The 22,925-nt window shown below is 46.2% G+C and overlaps 1 protein-coding gene across 1 annotated transcript in view; it reads left to right on the forward strand.

Moving 5' to 3' along the window:
• Positions 1-22,925, forward strand: part of ACACB (acetyl-CoA carboxylase beta) — a 175,585-nt gene that overhangs the window by 131,297 nt on the left and 21,363 nt on the right. The window contains 12 exon segments of the mRNA XM_011937064.1: positions 4,965-5,102; positions 5,965-6,064; positions 6,155-6,262; positions 7,537-7,593; positions 7,834-7,875; positions 9,389-9,604; positions 12,248-12,403; positions 13,462-13,665; positions 14,817-14,972; positions 20,518-20,640; positions 21,059-21,328; positions 22,481-22,578. Of these exon segments, the coding sequence (XP_011792454.1) occupies positions 4,965-5,102; positions 5,965-6,064; positions 6,155-6,262; positions 7,537-7,593; positions 7,834-7,875; positions 9,389-9,604; positions 12,248-12,403; positions 13,462-13,665; positions 14,817-14,972; positions 20,518-20,640; positions 21,059-21,328; positions 22,481-22,578 (1,668 nt within the window).

Raw genomic sequence — 22,925 nt, forward strand, 5'->3', positions numbered from 1 at the left:
AAAAAAAAAAAAAGAGAAAAAACAAAGAAGGCAAATGAGCCAGCCATAGTAGCCCACACCTGTAATCCTAGCACTTCAGAGAGCTGAAGGGGGCAGATCAGGAACTTGAGGCCAGGAGTTCGACACCGGCCTGGCCACCTTGGTGAAACCCCATTTCTACTAAAAATATAAAAATTAGCCAGGCGTGGTGGCGCAGCCTTGTAATCCCAGGTTACTCAGGAGGCTGAGGGACGAGAATCGCTTAAACCTGGGAAGCAGAGGTTGCAGCGAGCCGAGATTGTGCCACTGCACTCCAGCCTGGGTGACAGAGCGAGACTCTATCTCAAAAAAAAAGAATTCAGCTTCTCAGTCATACTGTGTGGCTCATGACTGCCTTACTATGTGATAGTGGAGTTCTAGAACATTCTGTCATGGTAGAAAGTTCTAGTGGACACTGCCATCCAAGCCATTGGGAAGAGTCATGAGATAAGGCACAGGTAGCATTTTAGACAGTGCCTGGCACAAAGAAAGTTGTTGACTGTGAGTGATCCCGGGGATAACCATGACTAACTCTGTTATTGCCATCTAGCCACTAATGCCATTCGCCTGGACGCTCTGCTCAGTGCTCCCACACTCTTTTTTTTCTTTTTTTTTTTTTTTTGAGATGGTGTCTTGCACTGTTGCCCAAGCTGGAGTGCAGTGGCACAATCTCAGCTCCCAGATTCAAGCAGTTCTCCTGCCTCAGCCTCCCGAGTAGCTGGGACTACAGGCACGCACCACCATGCTTGGCTAATTTTTATATTTTTAGTAGGGATGGGGTTTCATCATGTTAGCCAGGCTGGTCTTGAACGCCTGACCTCAGGTGATCCATCTGCCTCGGCCTCCCAACATGCTAGGATTATAGGCGTGAGCCATGGCACCTAGTCCACACTCTTATTTTATTCAGTTCTTATCCTCTGTCGGCCAAAAATGTGTTCTCATCCTCGTTTTACAGATGGGGGCCCAGGGCCGTCACCTGACCTAGGCTGAGCTGCTCGTACATGTGGAGTGGGAATTTGAGCCCAGGCCACACTCTCACCTCCAATTCCTTTCCACAGCCTTCAGCAGCCCTCTGAGCCAGGTGCGGAGGTACCCACACTGTCCTGTCTGCGTCCACTGTAGTCTGCTGTCCAAGAGCTGTAGTTCAGTAGATCCCCTCAGTGTTCTCACCTGAGAATATCTTTTTTTTAATTTTTTTTTTTTTTTTGAGACGGAGTCTCGCTCTGTCGCCCAGGCTGGAGTGCAGTGGCCGGATCTCAGCTCACTGCAAGCTCCGCCTCCTGGGTTTATGCCATTCTCCTGCCTCAGCCTCCCGAGTAGCTGGGACTACAGGCGCCCGCCACCTCGCCCGGCTAGTTTTTTGTATTTTTTTTTTTTAGTAGAGACGGGGTTTCACGGTGTTAACCAGGATGGTCTCGATCTCCTGACCTCATGATCTGCCCGCCTCGGCCTCCCAAAGTGCTGGGATTACAGGCTTGAGCCACCGCGCCCGGCCCTTTTTTTTAATTTTTTTGAGATGGAGTTTCACTCTGTCACCCAGGCTGGAGTGCAATGGCACAATCTCAGCTCACTGCAGCCTCCGCCTGCTGGGTTCAAGTGATTCTCCTGTCTCAGCCTCCCAAGTAGCTGGGACCACAGACATGCACCACCAAGCCCCAATACTTTTTTTTGTATTTTTAGTAGAGATGGGGTTTCACCTTGTTGACCAGGTTGGTCTGGAACTCCTGACCTCAAATGATCTGTGCACCTCGGCCTCCCAAAGTGATAGGATTACAGGCACCACCATGCCTGGCTCACCTAAGAATAGCTGATGTGTCTGAGTTCCTCACTCACAGTCTTTTTTTCAATCTATCTTGTTTCAGGACCCAAAGTATTAATACCATTTAGGTCAGGTAGAGTGCGATACCTTCTCTTAAAGTAATTATGTCTCCCTGGGATTCAAAGCGTTCTCTCTCACGCTCCCTCGCCCCTCTGGTTTTGGTTCTTATGGGGGTGCCCAAGGCCTTGCCTATGGCTACAGTGATGTCATTGTGATTTGGGAGTTCGGTTGATCAGATCTGTACAGGCAATAGGGTTCATGCTTTGGTGAAGCAGGGATTTTTCTGGCCTCTTGGGATTTTTAAACTAACTTTCTTTTCCTGCTGGTTTTAAGAAGAAAGATGCTGCCATGTTTTGGATGAAGACAAGGGGGCTTCCCCAGGAGGCACTGCCTTTCCTAGTTATTTGTTTTTACCCTTCTTATTTCCAAAAATAGGATTGTGACATTTTACCCCATTGAGAGAAAGGGGACAGACTGATTGCAGCCTGGGGTCATTCTGGGGATTTGGGGAGCAGTGGTGGTATAAGATATTTTGTAGCTGTCTACTCTTGGGAAGGAATTCTTTTCTCTTTTGATTTTTTTGTTTGCTTGTTTAGAGACAGAGTCTAAACAGGCTGGAGAGCAGTGGCATGATCATAGCTCACTGCAGCCTTGAACTCCTGGGCTCAAGTGATCCTCCCACCTCAGCTCCCTGTGTAGCTGGGACTACAGACTTGCGCCACCGCACCTGGATAATTCTTTAAAAATATTTTTTTTTTGCATAGATGGGGGTCTCACTATGTGGCCTGGGTTGGTCTTGAACTCCTGGGTTCAAGTGATCCTCCTGCCTCAGCCTCCCAAAGTGCTGGGATTATAGGCGCGAGTCCCTGTGCGTGGCCTTCTCTTTTGATCTTATTGTCTCAGTAATTCAGCCCTGTTAGGAAGGGAAGGGCGGCTCTTCTGAGGGCTATGGGTCATGCCTTGTGATCTGCATGTGTATCCAGGTTATTGGTTGTGATTTTCAGTATGGGCACAGGGTCCTTTTCTGACCCAGAGAGACATTGAGGACCCTGGGGGATTCCTCGCCATCTAAGATTCTCACAAGTGCTGTCAGTACCAGAAATGTATTTTGGGCCTGTGAAGAGACCTTGCCTGTGGGTGCCCCCACCACCCAGCCCTTTGATGCCTCCATAAAGAGCCATGAGGAATAAAGTCTACCCCCAAGACAGCCCAGCTTGGCCCTCAACACCTGTGTGTGTAGGGCCAGGCACATGGTGCTTTAGGTCACCAAGACCCAAGGGAAGTTCAGGTGAGAGGTTGGCAGGGCTTTGTGCCAGCTGCAGCCTGGACCTCTGTGCTGGGTGGGAACTGGCTACATCCCCCTGCTATGGGGCTGCTGTCCTAGCTCTGCCCACTGTTGCCCTGCAGGAAACTGACCATCACAGCCAGACTTCTCATTGTTTTTTTCCAGCAGAAGCAGGAAATCTATTTTTTTTTTTTTTTTTTGACCTGAAGTCCTTCTATTTTTCAGTGGGGACAGGTGGTTCATGTTAAATGAATACATGAATGCATGTTAATTCATGTATGTTATTAAAATGCTGCATGGCCCAAAGTCATTCTGTGAGCGGCATTCAGCCATACTGCCACTGCAAGTTTGTGACCCCTGGATTGAGCTGTCAGAGAGCGGAGGGGCCATGATCATGATTTCAGAGCACCCAACAGGAATGCACACACCTGTGTCAGGGTCCCCAAAAGCACCCCCAGGTTCGATCATCACCTAGGAGAACTCACAGGTCTCAGGACGTAGTCATGCTTATAGCTCTGACTCATTAGGGGGCAAGGATACCAAGCAGTTAGCCAAGGCAGAAGGCATCAGGGCGAAGTCCAGAGGAGAGCAGGTGCGCTGCCAGGGTCCTCTCCCAGTGCACTCACGCAGGGCGCACTTCATTTCCCCAGCAAGGAGTTGTGACAACACAAGTGAAGGGTTGTCTTCCAGCTCTGCACCAGGGATTGGTGGCTGGTCACACCACCCTCTGCCCTGCATCAAAATCTCAGGCTTGCAGAAGAAAGCCGGTGTTCAGCATAAACCACACTGTTTGTGTAAACGGGTGAGGCACAGTGAGCCACCCTTGTCACCTTCAGGGAATGATAGGAACCTTCCCGAAGTCCAAGTTCCCAGATGCCAGCCAAGGGCAAGCAGGTCTCCTTTCTCAGAAGAGCAGTGTGGGGCCTGCTGTGTTGACTTCCTGCACACCATATGATTACCCCTCCAATACCTGATTCCAAGACCCAATTCTAACAACCTCAGGTGGCCCATTGAGATTTGCTGCTGGTGAGCAGCCAGTTCTGGGAGCATCATTGTCTAAACTCCAGAAGGCTGCTGACTTTGTCTCAAGGACAAGTTTGATGGAGGGGGAGGGATTAGAGGGAGCAGAGGACTGGAGTGTCTGTCAGGAACAAGCCTGACTCCCTCACCGGCTGCCTGGGGCTGGTGGATTTCTCCAGGAGAAATTGATGCTGGGAGTATTTCTTCTCTGTGGTCAAGTTCAGCACTTCGGCCTCCCCTTGGGATTGTGTTGGGACTGGACTCTCATGCATGAATCATTGATTCCCACATTTGTTGAGCTCTTACTCTTCACCAGGTCCTGAGGGATCAGATGAGACCCTCCTCAGGCCCCAGCCCCAGCCATTGTCTTATCCCTTGCCCATTTTTTTTTTTTTTTTTTTTTGAGACGGAGTCTTGCTCTGTCGCCCAGGCTGGAGTGCAGTGGCCGGATCTCAGCTCACTGCAAGCTCCGCCCCCCGGGTTCATGCCATTCTCCTGCCTCAGCCTCCCGAGTAGCTTGGACTACAGGCGCCTGCCACCTCGCCCGGCTAGTTTTTTTGTATTTTTTAGTAGAGACGGGGTTTCACCGTGTTAGCCAGGATGGTCTCGATCTCCTGACCTCGTGATCCGCCCGTCTTGGCCTCCCAAAGTTCTGGGATTACAGGCTTGAGCCACCGCGCCCGGCCCCCTTGCCCATTTTAAGCCCCCCTTTGGAAGAGCTCTAAATCTGGTCCAGCTCACTGAAGCTTCAGGAGCAGGAACAGCTCGTAGAGTTGGGTCTGCAAGTAGCTGCCTCATCCCCCACTTGCCATCACCCTACAGGATGACCGTGCCCATCAGCATCACCAACCCTGATCTACTGAGGCACAGCACAGAGCTCTTCATGGACAGCGGCTTCTCCCCACTGTGCCAGCGCATGGGGGCCATGGTAGCCTTCAGGAGATTCGAGGACTTCACCAGGTACCCAGCGTGGCCCAGTCTCCCAAACACCCTGAGCATGGGGGCTGGGCAGGCTTCCCTTGAATCCCCCCAACCATTCACTGGACAGATGGGGTGGGAGAGACCCAGACACATGGCACAGCACGTCAGTAACAACAGAATAATAATAGCATCGTAGCCAAGAGTGTGAGCCTGCATGTCAGCTTGCCTGGTTTGAATTCTGGCTCTGTGCTTTCTGAGAGACTGAGCAAAATATTTAACCTCCCCATACCTTCGCTTTCTCGTCTGTAAAATGGGAACAATAAAGGACCCACTTCATAGGGGCGCCATGAGAATTAAATGAGAGAATATATGTGAAATAACATATTTAAAATATAATTGGTATGCAGATAAAATAGTGACTAAATGTTAGCTCTCGATGGTTACTGTACTGGTCTGTTTTCAGCCTTTCACTGTGTGTTCTGCTTTGTGCTTGCAGTATCTTGTGGAATTTTCACAACAGCCTCATGAGTCCCAGGGATTACTCTTATTACCTTTCTTTGACTCAGGGGTGAGGTGAGGTTTCTAGGATCTCCCAGCCAGTAAAAATGGGAGCCAAGAGTTGATCCAAGCCCAGCTGATGCCCGAAAGCGTTGGAATCCTTCCCTGTATTCCTGATCACAGATCACTTAGTTCATTCTTCCCTTTTGGGAAGGACCCCCTCACGGGTGCTTTGGACAAAGTAGACGGAAACCTCCTGAGCTCTGGAGAGCTGGATAAGATCAAAGGGTGTTGGCTGGGAAACTGGGAGGGGCTGGCGCTTCCTGCTGCCTGACTTGGAAGCTTGACCTCATCCCCATGGGTCAGCAGCCCCTCAGCCCTCCCTCTCTACCCTCACCCCCAGAAATTTTGATGAAGTCATCTCTTGCTTCGCCAACGTGCCCAAAGACACCCCCCTCTTCAGCGAGGCCCGCACCTCCCTGTACTCCGAGGATGACTGCAAGGTAAGCGTCTAAGCCCGGGGAGCAACCTAGGGAGCGGGTGGGCCATGGCCCCCAGGCTTTCCAGCCCTACCCCTTGCTTCTCCCTCTCAGAGCCTCAGAGAAGACCCCATCCACATTCTGAACGTGTCCATCCAGTGTGCAGACCACCTGGAGGATGAGGAACTGGTGCCGATTTTACGGACGTTCGTACAGTCCAAGGTACTCTGGGCAAGGCTCTGGTTTTGGTGGGGGTTCTTGGAGAAGGAGGAGGGGCTAGGCTCGTTGAGGCAGCCCTGGGGGAGGCAGGCCTGCTGAGCACTTCAGAGCCACAGACCTGGCTTCCCGCTCTAGCTCTGCTCGCCTCGTAGCTGGCGACCTTGGGCAGATGTGGCTGAACGTGGTGGGAGCATTTCTCTCACTCATGGTGTTGCAGTGATTCGATGACAAGGTATATTCATGACTTAGCCAGTCCCAGGTACAGAGGGCACACCCAATAAATAGTTGGGAGATTTTCTGGGAATGTTTTTGTTGGAATAATCCAGAAAATGGCAGTTTTAAAATGGCTACTTAGATTGATGACCAAGTGTGCCAATAACAGCAGGTTGCCCTGTAAGCCTGTGGTGCCATTGTATTCCAGCCTGGGGGACAGAGCGAGACCCTGTCTCAAAAAAAATTATATATATTTACAATGTACAATGTGATATTTTTAAATTATCTTTTAAATAACAGCTTTATTGAGACATCATTGACATACTACACAATTCACCCATTTAAAGTGAATTGGCAATGTTCAGCCATAAAAAGGAATGAGATCATGTCCTTTGCAGGGACATGGATGAAGCTGGAAGCCATCATCCTCAGCAAACTAGCACAGGAACAGAAAACCAAATACTAAATGTTCTCACTTATAAGTGGGCGCTGAACACTGAGAACACATGGGCACAGGGAGGGAACATCACACACCGGGGCCTGTCAGGGGGTGGGGGGTGAGGGGAGGGAACTTAGAGGACAGGTCAGTAGGTGCAGCAAACCACCATGGCACATAGATACCTGTGTAACAAGCCTGCACATTCTGCACATGTATCCCGTTTTTGTTTTTTTTTTAAGAAGAAATAAGAAAAAAAGTGTACAATTTAGTATATTTTTAGTATATTCACCAGGTTGCACAACCATCACCAGAATCAATTTTAGGACATTCTCATCACTCCATAGAAAAACCCTGTACCTGTTAGCAGTCACTCCCCTCTGTCCCCGACCCAAAACCCTCTCCCCACCACAGCCCTAGGCAACCACTAATCTACTTTCTGTCTCTATAGATTTGCCTCTTCTGGACATTTCATATAAATGGAATCAGACCACAGGAGGTCTCTTATGATTGACATCTTCCACTTAGCATAATGTTTACCAGTTAATCTGTGTGGTAACATGCAGCAATACTTCAGTTCTTTTTATGGCCAAATAATATTCCATTGTGTCTTTGGTTTTTAATGCAGAAAAATATCCTTGTGGATTATGGACTCCGACGAATCACATTCCTGATTGCCCGAGAGGTTAGTTCACAGTTCATCTCCGTGAGTCTTTTCCATTCTCCAAGCCTTGGTGTGTGCCATTTATTTGATATTTATTTTGTAGATTTGGGTGAAAGAGATCAATCATTAGAAAACAGAAGGATTTCCAAATGATTCATTCTAGAAGTGAATGTAATCATTTACAATCACTAAATAAGTATGTAAATATTTCAGTGCATCTTGCTTGATTTAATTGTCTTGTGTGTGGATTTCTTTTTGCAGAAAGAATTTCCCAAGTTTTTCACATTCAGAGCAAGAGATGAGGTATGGCCAAAAGTAATGATGTTTTCTCTTCTCTGGCATCTTTTTTAATTTTTTAAGCGATAGGATGGGGCCCGGGCGTGGTGGCTCATGCCCGTAATCCTAGCACTTTGGGAGGCCGAGGCAGGAGGTTTGCTTTAGCTCAGGAGTTCTAGACCAGCCTGGGTTACATAGTGAGACCCTGTCTCTACAAAAACATTAAAAAATCAACCTGGCATTGTGGTGCAAGCCTGTGGTCCCAGCTACTTGGGAGGCTGAAGTGGGAGGATTGCTTGAACCTGGGAAGTAGAGGTTTCAGTGAGCCAAGATGATGCCATTGCACTCCAGCCTGGGTGACAGAGTGAGACTCTGTCTCAAAAAGAAAAAAAAGAGATGGGGTCTCACTGTGTTGCCCAGGCTGGACTCAAACTTATAGGCTCAAGTGATCCTCTTGCTTCAGCCTCCCAAGTAGCTGGGACTATAGGCACATGCCACTGTGCCTCCCAGCTCCCTGGCATCTTTGGTATTCATGAAGAATATAATCTGCAGTCCTTCAGGCATCCCCATATTCAAGAATGTAGCAACTTTTGTGTAGACTGCAGTCTTCCTCTGGGATTGTATTTCCACTGAGAGCCCTCTGTTCCCTGCATGGCACTCAGACCTGAGAATCTTGCCCTTTCAGCCTCACTACAGGTTTCTGTCTTGCTTGAATAATTTCAGTATTTGCTGATGTACTCAGTAAGACATTTTTTCCAAACTCTTTTTCTTACGCTCTTCTAGAACAGTGGTTGGCAAACTCTCTTGCAGACCAGCTGCCTGTTTTTACAAACAAAGTTTTATTGGAACACAGTCACACCCATTTGATTCCACATTGTCTGCTCTGGCTTTCACTCTAACAGTAGCAGAATTGAGTAGTTGAGACAGAGCCCGTATGATCCATCAGCCTAAAACATTTACTCTTTGGCCATTTAAGAAAATGTTCACCAGTCCCTGTTGTGGAACAGGTAGGTTCATTCCCAGCACTGATTCAAGACCCCACCAAATTCAGCATTTTGCATTTTCATTTATCCAAAGCTTTGTTTTTCTAGCTAAGACCCATCCTTTTCTTAAAGTCTTCATTTTTTTTTTTTCAGTTTAGTTTCCAGTACTGTCAGTTGCTTTCTTTTTGGGAACCAATTTCCACCAAGAAACCAGGGGTTAGTGGCTTCATGAGAATTGCCACAGGCTGTGACAGATGGAGAACAGCCTGGTCACACTGCAGGTGATACGGACTAGCTAGGCTCCCCCAGGAGCCAGCACTGCACCCAGCACACCAGGCTTGCAGTGCCTGTAGCTCTCCTCAGATCTTAGCAAAACCCCAAATATCTGGAGCCCTGGGCGTAGCTTACAATTAAGGGACATCATGAATGCTGCATTCCTGAGTGCCAAACCCATGGACACCAGGGGTCTGCAGAGTAGGGCGTGGACCAAGCAGGCACGCAGCTCCAGCGTCAAACTGTGTATGTGTGTCTGTCTTCTCTCTCTGGTCTGCCTGCAGTTTGCAGAAGATCGCATTTACCGTCACTTGGAGCCTGCCCTGGCCTTCCAACTGGAGCTCAGCCGGATGCGTAACTTCGATCTGACTGCCGTGCCGTGTGCCAACCACAAGATGCACCTTTACCTGGGTGCTGCCAAGGTGAAGGAAGGGGCGGAAGTGACGGACCATAGGTTCTTCATCCGCGCCATCATCAGGCACTCAGACCTGATTACAAAGGCAAGACGTCTCAGACCATTTCTTCCTCTCTCAGAACCTAGCCCTCCCTTCCTTACACTCCTGCTCTGTGCTGGGGCCTGGGCTGCACACTGGGGATGCAGAGTACACCAGACACCCAGGGTCCTGCCCTTGTGATGCTCCAGTCCAGGGCAGGAGGCAGACAGCAAAGTGATCACGTCCAGGCTGGTGGCACTTGGATCTGTTTCTTGTATTATGTGGATCTCTGTGCATGAGAAGAAAATTTCCAGGATAGAAAAATACTGGTTTGTGCAGGGAATTTCTTATATTTGCCAACTGAGTGATCATTTTCCATTGTTTCCTGCATTTAGAAAAATAATTCATGGCCGGGCACAGTGGCCCATGCCTGTAATCCCAGTACTTTGGGAGGCTGAGGTGGGTGGATCACCTGAGGTCAGGAGTTCAAAACCAGCCTGGCCAACATGGTGAAACCCCGTGTCTACTAAAAATACAAAAATTACCTGGGCATGGTGGCATACACCTGTAATTCCAGCTACTCGGGAGGCTGAGGCATGAGAATTGCTTGAACCCGGGAGGTGGAGGTGGCAGTGAGCTAAGATGGAGCCACTGTACTTCAGCCTGGGGGATATAGCGAGATCCTATCACAAAAAAAAAGAAAGAAAGAAAGAAAGAAAGAGAGAGAGAGAGAGAGAAAGAAAGAGAAGTAATCCATGATTATATTGTGAAAATTTTAAATAAGACTAAAAACTGTTTTTAAGAACCTAGTGCGTGGACCCAGAATCCTGTCACTGAGGGGCCAGCTCAATTGTTGACTGTTTCTAGACATAATCCCATCCCTAAAACCTACAGTTGTAGGCATAAGTTGCAGATCAGAGCTCAGAGTGGACAGATCATTTGAATATGTTATTCTTTAATTGGTCAGTTACTTGTGGACCTCTTTCTTGTTAATAAAGAATGGTCCACCCCATGTTATTTCCTTGCACGAATGTACCGTGTGTAATTGTTGTTTTTTATTTTTGTTTTTGTTTTACTAATCCCCTATTGATGGATATATATATATACACACACACACACACATATATATATGTATTTTTGTTTTTGTTTTTGTTTTTTTTTGAGACGGAGTCTTGCTCTGTTGCCCAGGCTGGAGTGCAGTGGCCGGATCTCAGCTCACTGCAAGCTCTGCCTCCCGGGTTTACGCCATTCTCCTGCCTCAGCCTTCCGAGTAGCTGGGACTACAGGTGCCCGCCACCTCGCCCGGCTAGTTTTTTGTATTTTTAGTAGAGACAGGGTTTCACCATGTTAGCCAGGATGGTCTCGATCTCCTGACCTCGTGATCTACCCGTCTCGGCCTCCCAAAGTGCTGGGATTACATGCTTGAGCCACCGCGCCCGGCCTTGTTTTTGTTTTTGAGACGGAGTTTTGCTCTCGTTGCCCAGGCTGGAGTACAGTGGCGCGATCTCGGCTCACTGCAACCTCCGCGCCCCAGGGTTTAAGCAATTCTCCCGCCTCAGCCTTCTGAGTAGCTGGGACTACAGGTGCATGCCACAATGGCCGGCTAATTTTGTATTTTTAGAAGAGACAGGGTTTCTCCATGTTAGTCAGGCTGGTCTGAAACTCCTGACCTCAGGTGATCTGCCCACCTCGGCCTCCCAAAGTGCTGGGATTACAGGCGTGAGCCACTGTGCCCAGCTCTGTTGATAGATATTAAGCTAACTGCAGTTTTTTGCTACCTCAGTCAACTAGATGTTTTATTTATTTATTTAGAGACAGAGTTTTGCTCTTGTCACCCAGGCTGGATGCAGTGGCACGATCTCAGCTCATTACAACCTCTGCCTCCCAGGTTCAAGCGATTCTCCTGTGTCAGCCTCCCGAGTAGCTGGGTTTACAGGCGCCTACCACCATGCCCAGCTAATTTTTGTATTTTTAGTAGAGACGGGGTTTCACCGTGTTGACCAGGCTGGTCTTGAGCTCCTGACCTCAACTGATCCACCCGTCTCGGCCTCCCAAAGTGCTGGGATTATAGGTGTGAGCCACTGCGCCTGGTCAAGCTGTTTTAATAGGGTTTATTATTGTTGAGGTATGGTGAGGCCAACAGATCAGGAGAAAACTGCCATCAAAAAGACAGTTTCTTACTCACAGTTCCCAAGAAGAAGGGGCTGTCCCTGCCACGGGGCCACATGGGGAGGCTCTGGGGTTGGTCAGGCAGCAGAGGGACGGAAGGGAAGACATGGAAGACATGGGTGAGAGCCTTGATTGTGGTTTCCTGGAGAAGAAAAGGGTGAGGCTGAGTAAACAGGTTTAGGATTGGCTGTGAATCATCTCAGCAGACCCTGGGATGTAGAAGCTGTCTCTAGTTCTCAGGGATCTGGCCCTGGGTAATTAGGGCAGGTGGTTTGTGTCTCCAGATGTGATCCAGGGTCAGCAAGGCACCAGGTGTCAAACTGTCAGAATGCAGAAAATAGGACACATGTCAATACACTCAACAGCTTTGCAGTCCCTTCACCTCTGAGAGGCAGGGCTCTGCTGTTCTTGCCTGGCACACTTTTTGGGGGAGGGGAATGTTTTCCTCCTGCCTCTGCCTCTTTGGGGCTGAGTTTCCTGCCAGTTGGGAGTGGACCTGCACCCCTGGCCTGAGCTGCTGCCCCTCCCGCCCTTTGGCAGGAAGCCTCCTTTGAGTACCTGCAGAACGAGGGTGAGCGGCTGCTCCTGGAGGCCATGGACGAGCTGGAGGTGGCGTTCAACAACACCAGCGTGCGCACCGACTGCAACCACATCTTCCTCAACTTCGTGCCCACTGTCATCATGGACCCCTTGAAGGTCTCGCCTTTGCGGGGGGGCTTTCACCGGGCTCTGGGTTCACCCTCTGAGCCATGTTGATTCAGGGTATTGTGTCCTGCCACTTGAGACCTGGATTCCAGGATGAATCCATGCATATTTGAGCCTCGGTTGCTGCAGGAGGAGAACAAACCTTCTGCCATTCAATTCTAGAGCTGTGTTTTAGCCATGCCCTGCACGTGAGTGCTTTACTTTAAGGATGACAAGGATGCTCAAAATGTGTTGCAAAACAAACGTTTGTCTTTTCCCTAGTTCCAGGCTGCACTGGGGACTGCATGTGGGTGGGGAGAGGCGTGAGACCGTGAGGTCTGTGGTTGAGTGTTGCCTGTCATGTGGCTCTTCACGAGCTGACAGACTTTTATAGTGGTCTGGAATGAAACAAGTCCCGTCTGTAATCCCAGTACTTTGGGAGGCTGAGGTGGGTAGATTGCTTGAGCCCAGGAATTTAAGAGAAGCCTGGGCAACAAAGAGAGACCCCATCTCTACTAAAAATTTTAAAAATTAAAAATAAAATAATTCATAAAATTAATATTGATAATAAAACAACACATATAAATTATATATTTTATTTTATTATTTAATATTATTAAAAATAATTAATACAACAATATTATTAAAAAGAGAAGTCCTGATACATCGTTTGGTGTCTGGGGGATTCAGGGAACCCATGCAGCTGCTCTGGCCTCACTAGTTCACGTAGTTCCAGAAGGAAGCAGTTCAATGTCTTGAGTCAAAGGCATGTAAAGATAGTATAACGTAGCAGTAGTAGCTCAGTCACTTATCAGCCTCAGTTTCCTTATCTGTCAATGAGGGATAAAAAAGCTCACCTCTCTTGACTACTTACAAGGGCGCAGTGAGGTAAAGAGTTTTAAATGCTTAGCAAGAGCCGTTGCTTGTTATTAAACTTTTTGTTGGATACATACTATGTCCCAGGCATTTTTGCAGTCAGTATATCTCATCCTTTTATTAGTATCAGTGCTATTGCAAATGTCCTTGGGATGTCTGGGCCCTGAAACTGGAATTGCTGTGTTTTGGGGCAGATCGAGGAGTCCGTGCGCTCCATGGTTATGCGCTACGGCAGCCGGTTGTGGAAACTCCGCGTGCTGCAGGCTGAAGTCAAGATCAACATACACCAGACCACCACCGGCAGCGCTGTTCCCATCCGCCTGTTCATCACCAATGAGTCGGGCTACTACCTGGACATCAGCCTCTACAAAGAAGTGACTGACTCCAGATCCGGAAATGTAAGGCTGGCTCGTGCCATGGGGGTCTAAGTGAAAGCAGAAGCAGGCTGCTTGGGCCATCAATTTGTAGATTAAGAAGGCGTTTGGAGGTGGTCTTGCCTTTCTCTGCCTTGTCATTCTGGGTTGGGGTAGCCCCCTCTGAGTGTTATGTTAAATATGTTAGCCTTTGAATCTTGGTTTTTTGTTCACCTAAGAAGGAGAGTGAATCTCCAAGTTTAATCCATTCTGTGGCCATATTTGGATTTTTGATAGAGATGAGGTGTCACCATATTGGCCAGGCTGGTCTCTAACTCCTGACTTCAAGTGATCAGCCTGCCTTGACCTCCCAAAGTGCTGGGATTATAGGCATGAGTCACTGCACCTGGCCATATGGCCATATTTGGGATAAGTTGTACACTGCTATGGTTGACTATAATGCAGTCCTCAGATTGGTTCACTTAGGGAAATACTTTTCCCAACCGTGTTCTAGGACTTTTGTAAAGTGAATTAAATATTCTTTTGACTGCCAGTTAAATTCATATGTGTGTACATAAATATATATGTATATATACATGCCATTTTTTAAAGAGATATTGCCAAGACTGGGCTTGAACTCCTGAGTTCAAGCAATCTTCTAGCCTCAGCCTCCCAAGTAGCTGGGACTATAGGCACATGCCATTGTGCCTGGCTATGCACTTTTTATTTTGGAATAATTGAAGACTGAAGACTCTCAAGCAGTTGCAAAATTAGTACAGAGGGGAAAAAAAATAGTGCAGAGGATTTTCACCCAGTTTCCCCCAGTGTTAATGTTGAACTTCACCATTGTACGTCATCAAAACAGGAAATTGACATTGGCATAGGACTGTTCACACCAACATGGACCACGTTCGGATATCACCAGTGTTTCCATGAACGCCTGTTTGTTGGGAGTGTGTGACGCACTGATCGCTGTACTTTTGGAACTGTGTATCCGCCGTCCCTGTTGTCCCTTCTTGTTCTGGTTCTCCACAGTGGTGAAGAAGAGAGTTTTACCTAGCGCAGGCACTCACTTTGTTATGCCATACGGCCTGCTTTGCTTCCCCCATCTGCATTTTCATTGAGGACTGGGCAGAAATAAATTGGGGGAGTAGTGTGATTTTCTCTCACTCTGTTTTCTTTCCTTTCTGGTCCAGATCATGTTTCACTCCTTCGGCAACAAGCAAGGGCCCCAGCACGGGATGCTGATCAATACTCCCTACGTCACCAAGGATCTGCTCCAGGCCAAGCGATTCCAGGCCCAGTCCCTGGGAACTACCTACATCTATGACTTCCCAGAAATATTCAGGCAGGCAAGTCTGACGGCTCAGACCCAGTACCACTCGGGTCCTCCCAGCAGATTCCACCAGAACCAAAGCCCATCCTTAATTCTCCTTCTAAAGACCTAGTCTAGGCCAGGCGCAGTGGCTCACGCCTGTAATCTCAATACTTTGGGAGGCCAAGGCGGGAGGATTACGAGGTCAGGAGATCGGGACCATCCTGGCTAACATGGTGAAACCTCGTCTCTACTAAAAAAAAAAAAAAGAAAAATTAGCCATGCGTGGTGGCGGGCGCCTATAGTCCCAGCTGCTCTGGAAGCTGAGGCAGGAGAATGGTGTGAACCCGGGAGGTGGAGCTTGCAGTGAGCCAAGATCGCACCAAGGCACTCCAGCCTGGGCGACAGAGCGAGACTACGTCTCAAAGGAAAAAAAAAAAACCTAGTCTAAGGAACAAGGTTTTGCCATGTGCGGAGGCTCATGCCTGTAATCTCAGCACTTTAGGAGGCTGAGGAGGGAGGATTGCTTGAGCCCAGAAGTTTAAGAACCCCATCTCTACAAAATATACAAAAATTAGCCAAGCATGGTGACACATGCCTGTGAAGGCTGAGGCAGGAAGGATCACCTGAGCCTGGGAGGTCGAGGCTACAGTGGGCCGTGATGGTACCACTGCACTCCAGCCTGGGTGACCAAGTGAAACTCCATCTTCAAAAAAAAAAGAACAAGGTCTTCATTGAAGAAAAAGAAATTAATGTGTTGGGAACTACTTCATAGTATTTTTCTTCAAATAAGACTAATTTATCCCAATGATAAGAGTAATAGGATATAGAAACTTCAGAAAATAAAGGAGGATGGAATAAAGAAAAAATAATTCCTATTCCCATACTCTGATGACAAATAGCTTAACATTTTGATATGTTTCCTTCTGGTCTTTTTAATGGTCATTTAGTAAGTACCTACTACTTGCCAGGCACCGTTCGAAGTCTAGGTAGCTCTGGGAAAGAGGAGGGGGTCACTGCCTTTGAGTAATTTTTAGTCTACTCTTTAAAAATAATGTTTTGGGCCGGGCGCGGTGGCTCAAGCCTGTAATCCCAGCACTTTGGGAGGCCGAGGCAGGAGGATCACTTGAGGTCAGGAGTTTTAAGACCAGCCCGGCCAACATGGTGAAACCCTGTCTCTACTAAAAATACAAAAATTAACCAGGCATGGTGGTGGGCACCTGTAGTCCCAGCTATTTGGGAGGCTGAGGCAAGAGAATCGCTTGAACCTGGGAGGTGGAGGCTGCAGTGAGCCGAGATGGCGCCACTGCACTCCAGTCCTGGTGACAGAGTGAGACTCTGTCTCAAAAACAAAAAAATAATGTTTTGTTATGTTTTTCTGATGATTAAAATATACATAGGAAACTATGGAAAGGTAAGAATAAGGAAATAAAATTTTACTCATATGTAATTTTCCCACCATCAATGCCTGAAAGAACATTTGGGTGCATTTTCTTTAAGTATTTTTTATGCCTTCATATGTTTATACCATAGGGACTTTAAAGGAGCCTGAACCACTGACATTGGTGACGTGAATGTCTCTTTACTTCCCACCATTGCTTTGTGAATGACGTTCATGAAACCGAGGTCAGGGACCTTCCAGTGTAGGCAGGAAGCGTCTGTTCCTACCTGTGCCCGTGCCTCATGTATAGAGGATACGGAAGAGTAGGAAAAGCTGCTCTTCAGAGTCACTCAGGCCTCGGCTCGAATGCTGGATCTGCTTCCTGTTGTCCCTAGCCAAGTTCGTTCACCTCACTGGGCCTCAGTTTCCTCTTCTGTAAAATAAGGATAATAACAGTACGTACCACATAAAGTTGTTGGAAAAGTATGTGTATTCAGTAGGTGCTTAATAAGTGGAAACTCGTATGATTAAGAATGTCATTGTCTGTATCCTTTAGCCTTTGACCTCAAGAGCCATAAGGGAAGAAACGTGACTAAACCAGGAGCAAATCCATTGTCTCTTTTTTAGATAAAGAAGCAGAATGCTATGGATGACTGATACATTTGAAAACTTAGATGTAGTGGAAATTTTCCAAGGAAAATAGATCTCATCAAAAATGGCTATAGAATAAATTAAAATCTGATCTGAATACTTGCAAGCATTAAAGAAATTAATCGTTTTTAAAAATTGGGCCCAGATAGTTTTATAACAATTTTACCAAACCTTTAGGAAACAGATAGTTCTCTCTGTATTTAGATTGTTTAGAGAGTTTTTAAAAGGTGAGTGCTTCTTAACTCATTTTTTCAGGTTATTACCTTAATATTAACCCCAGGTAGGAACTTCAGGAAAAGGGAAATTGGTTATTTTATTATGAACACAGGCATAAAAATAATAAAATATGAACATATGAAATCCAGTAATGGTTTTTTTTTCAAGTTTAGACAAAGTAGAGTTTATCCTGTGTCTTCTTATATGATTTGATATTAGGAAGTCTATTCATGTATTTACCATATTAATAGATTAAGAAAAAACTTAACTATCTTAATAGATGTAAAAAATATTTGACAAGACAGCATCTATTTATAATAAAAGCTTTTAACAAACTAAGAATAGAAGGGAATTTATTCATCTTGATAGAGGATATTAACCCAAAATTAATAGAATCCAATGGTGAAATGTTAGAAGTATTCTTTTTAAAGACAAGTACAGGACAGAAATGTCTATTATCGCAGCTTCTGTTATACATTTTTTACTGGAGTTCCTGGACAAAGCAATAACCAAGAAAAATAAATGAAGTGTAAAGACAGGAAAGAAAAAAAGCAAAATGATGATTTTTTTTTGCAGATGATCTAAATGTCTCTATAAGAAATCCAAGAGAATCTATAGAAGCAGTTACATAATACAGCAAGATTGCTAGACATAAGATTTCAGTGTACAAAAAATAATTGCATTATTATCAATTGCAATCGATAATTGCGATTGCAATAGATCAGTTGTAATTGCAATAGACTAGCAGTAATTGCACAATGTAATTGGAGAAAAAAATGCCATTTACAAGACTATAAGTTTATCTAGGAAAAAATAAAAAATTAAGATCTTTATGGAGGAAATTTTAAAACTTCATTGAGTGACATTAAGCCTAAATTAATGGAGAGCTATACCATGCTCACGAATGATGGGAAGATTCAGGGTTGTGTTTTTATCAAATTAATAAATTCTATGTAATTCCAGAGTTTTTCTGGTGAAACTTGGAGGCTGATCCTAAAATTCATATGGAAAAGTAAAAGCTCATGAATAGCAAAAACCATTTTGAATAAGAACAAAGTCAGGAGGAGTCATCTTAGCAGATGTCATCACTTTATTTTAAGGCAACAGTAATTAAGACAGTGTGGTGGTGTGACAGAACTAGACAGAACAGGGAGCCTAGACTCAGGCCCGCTCATAAATAGAATGTTGATAGAATGCAGAGGCGGGATTGTGAATGAGGGGATGATCTTCGGGAAATTGCTTATCTGATTGGAAAAAATAAACTTCGATCTCTGCCACATCCAATAACAAAAATAAACTTTAAGAGGATTAAAGCCACTTGGAGTCAGTGAAGAGCATAAGCTATACAGGAAAAGACCCATAAATTTACATTAAAACTTAAAAGTTGTTCCTGCAAAAGAGGAAAGACAAGTCCCAGTTTGGGAGAATACATTTCGGTGCCTTATGATCAGCAGGGGATTAGAAGTAGCTCATCTATAGAACGCTTATAAATCAATGAGGAAAGAAAGCAAAACCATACAAAATAGGGGTAGGGGTTATAAACAGAAAGCTTGCCAAAAAGAAACCCACATGGTTAATAAACATATTAAAAGGCACTCACCTCACTAATAATCAGTGAAGTACAGGTTAATACCACAATATGGTTTCACACACAGCAGTTGAGTAAACATTAAAAAATTGTACATGCCAGTGTGGTGGCTCACACCTGTAATCCCAGCACTTTGGGAGGTTGAGGTGGGCCAGATTGCTTGAGCTCAGGAGTTCGAGACCAGCCTGGGCAACATGGCAAAGCCCCGTCTCTACAAAAAATTTAAAAATTAGTCAGGTGTGGTGGCGCATGCCTGTAGTCCCAGCTACTGAGGCTGAGATGGGAGGATCACTTGAGCCTGGGAGTTTGAGGCTGCAGTGAGGTGTAGCCATGACTACACCACTGCACTCCAGCTTGGGTGACACAACAAGACCCTCAAAAAAACTTTACAAGACCAAATGCTATAGAATATATGGAGCAGAAGAGTCCTTATATGTTCTTACTGTGCTTGTGAAGGCAGTGAAGTTGAAGCTTCACATTCCCTGTGTCCCAGAAATTCTACAATTCCACTCCTAGGTGTATGCACGTGTGTGTGTGTGTGTGTGTGTGTGTGCGTGTGTGTGTGTGTACACATCTATCTATCTTTTTTTTTTTTCTTTGAGACAGAGTCTCGCTCTGTCACCCAGGCTGGAGTGCAGTGGTGAGATCTTGGCTCACTGCAACCTCCACCTCCAGGGTTCAAGCGATTCTCCTGTCTCAGCCTCTGGAGTAGCTGGGATTACAGGCGTGCACCACCATGCCTGGCTAATTTTTTAATTTATAGTGGAGACAGGGATTCACTATGTTGGCCAGGCTGGTCTCAAACTCCTGGCCTCAGGTGATCTGCTCGCCTCGCCCTCCCGAAGTGTTTGGATTACAGGTGTGAACCACCGCGCCCGGCTGTCTGTCTGTGTCTATATCTGTATCTCCATATATACAGAGAGAGAGAGAAAGAGAGAGAATGGAAAACTGAACAGCAGACCAGAGTTAAATTTATCAATATGGATAAATCTCTCAAACAAAGAGGAGTAGAAAAAGTAATTTTGCAGCTGGGCGTGGTAGCTCACACCTGTAATCCCAGTGCTTTGGGAGGGCAAGGTGGGTGGATCACCTGAGGCTGTGAGTTCGAGACCAGCCTAACCAACATGGAGAAACCCCATCTCTACTAAAAATACAAAATTAGCTGGGCGCAGTGGTGCATCCCTGTAATCCCAGCTACTCAGGAGGTTGAGGCAGGCGAATCACTTGAATCCAGGAGGTGGAGGTTGCGGTAAGCCGAGATCGCGCCACTGCACTCCAGCCTCGGCAATAAGAGTGGGGGAAAAAAAAGAGTAATTCGCAGAAGGGTGTGTCCAGTGTGGTACCATTTATTTAAAGTCTGCAGTGCAAAATAATACTGTGTGTTTCCAATGTATGCATACAGGATGAAGGAAAATAGATAAAAAGCATGCATAGGACTGAATTCAAGGGAATGGTCACCTGTGGGTTGGAGGTGGGAGGAAGAATGAGCTGGGGCTTCAGTCACATCTCTCGTCTTTCTTTCAAACCTTAAACAACTCTCGTCTTTCTTTCAAACCTTAAACAACTATGGAAAAATCAAGAATTGACAGAGCCACTGGATGGGTGCTTTAAATATTTCATGATTTGAAAAGAGAGAGTGAACTACAAAATTCACCCTGGAATCATGACACATCATCTCCATCTGGGAAAGATAGTTCCTCCCTACTGATGACTTCAAGCTTTTTCTCTTTCCTCTTCTCTCCCCAGGCTCTCTTTAAACTGTGGGGCTCCCCAGACAAGTATCCCAAAGACATCCTGACATACACTGAATTAGTGTTGGACTCTCAGGGCCAGCTGGTGGAGATGAACCGACTTCCTGGTGGAAATGAGGTAACAGCAGAGCCTAGCCCCTGGCTGGAGTCGCCCCCTTAAAAATATTTTTGGGCCAGGTGCAGTAACTCACACCTGTAATCCCAGTACTTTGGGAGGCCAAGGTGGGTGCATCACTTGAGGTCAGAAGTTCAAGACCAGCCTGGGCTACATGGTGAGAACTTGTCTCTACATAAAATTTAAAAATTAGCTAGGTGTGGTGGTGCACACCTATAGTCTCTGCTACTCGAGAGACTGAGGCAGGGGTGATTGCTTAAGCCCAGAAGGTTGAGGCTGTAATGAGCTATGATTGCACCACTGTACTCTGGCCTGGGCAACAGAGCAAGACCCTGTATCAAAAATAATAATAATACTAAAATAAAAAGTTTTCCCCCAGAGAAACAAACTCATTTTCCTTGTGCATTCATCCCCTTGCCAGGTGGGCATGGTGGCCTTCAAAATGAGGTTTAAGACCCAGGAGTACCCAGAAGGACGGGACATGATTGTCATCGGCAATGATATCACCTTTCGCATCGGATCCTTTGGCCCTGGGGAGGACCTTCTGTACCTGCGAGCATCCGAGATGGCCCGGGCAGAGGGCATTCCCAAAATCTACGTGGCAGCCAACAGTGGCGCCCGTATTGGCATGGCAGAGGAGATCAAACACATGTTCCACGTGGCTTGGGTGGACCCAGAAGACCCCCACAAAGTACGTCGTGAAGCTGGCGGGGCAGGGTGATTCTGCTCAGCTGCTACTATATTTTCAATGGGAGTGCTAGTACCTGCAAGAGGTGAAAAAAAATCTCACTTATGTATAAAGCACAGATATACATGTGGTGTATAAACAGGTGTACAGTGTATCAGTGATATTAACATTTCACTGTGAGGGGGGTGGGAATGGTGATTAGAAAAAGAAGATATAAAAAGGCTCCTTATGGGAATAATGAAAGAAGTCTGTAAACCCTGAGCTGATATATACTGCGTGCTCCTGAATGCATGTGCACTGAGGATGCAGAGGTGATTGTGTCAACTCCCTGGCCTCATAGTGTTCTTAGAATTATGGCTCACACCTGTCATCCCAGCAACCAGGCTTGGGTGGGAGGATAGCTTGAAGCCAGGAATTCATGACCAACCTAGGTAACCCAGGCAGCATAGCCAGACTTCGTCTCTGCTGATTAAAAAACTAGGTGAGCGTGATAGTGCATGCCCGTAGTCAGCCCCAGCTACTTGGGAAGTTGAGGTGGGAGGATCACTTGGAGTGCAGGAGTTCAAGGCTGCACCGAGCCGTGATCATCATACCACTGCACTCCAGACTGGGCAACTGAGTGAGACCCCCCACCTCAAGTAAAAAAAAATCTTCGGGGAGTTGTATAGATACCAGCTGCCATCAAAGGCAAGATGAATGGGGGAAACACACGCATTCTGAGATGTGAAACGACAGGGGACAGTCATCCTTTCCATTCAGAGCATGTTTTCTCTGGGGGTGGTATTGCCCACTACCCCCAAGAAGACAGAAAAATAATTTTTGGGGTGGCAATAAAATATTTGTTAACATATATACATATACAGAGTATGTAAACAGTGGATAAACAGTGTATCTTGAAAATTAAAATTTCATGTTGGGGTGCTGGCAATAAGAAATAAAAATGAGATGGTCCTTAGAGGAGAGCTTAGCTCAAAGCAGAACTTCAGTTTATGGATGTTATTAATATGGTATTTACATGAGATCTATTAATGTGTCATTGACATGTTACTAACATGTTATTAACATCCATCCTTACAATGGTCACATTAAAAAAAAAAAACAGTGGCTTTCAGTGCAGGGAACTGGATTCATAGCCTCACTAAAATATTTTTTAAGGGATTTAAATACCTGTACCTGACTCCCCAAGACTACACCAGAATCAGCTCCCTGAACTCTGTCCACTGTAAACACATCGAGGAAGGAGGAGAATCCAGGTAAATAACTTATCAGGTAGCTCCTTAATTTTGCTTGTGATTAATTTCAGCTGTCTTCTTTCCTCGGGGCTCGTGGCGATGTTTACTAGCGGGGTGGTGGTGTTTGTATGACGGGAACCAATGCCTGTTGGGGGCACTGATGCCTTAAACATTTGTTATACTCTCCAAGGTGAATCCATCCTTGTCATTCTAAGATGAGTGACTCCTTTCACAAAAATAGCACTTCATGCAGGGAGAATGAGATTGGATTCTCGTGAATCTACTAGGAACTGCAGGCTCACTTTTTATGATCAAACTGATGTAGCGGTGACTTGGCAAACTGGGAAGGCATGGGTGGGACAGAGAGA

Source organism: Colobus angolensis, unplaced genomic scaffold (assembly GCF_000951035.1).
Source record: "Colobus angolensis palliatus isolate OR3802 unplaced genomic scaffold, Cang.pa_1.0 Scaffold10, whole genome shotgun sequence".
Taxonomy (NCBI): domain Eukaryota; kingdom Metazoa; phylum Chordata; class Mammalia; order Primates; family Cercopithecidae; genus Colobus; species Colobus angolensis.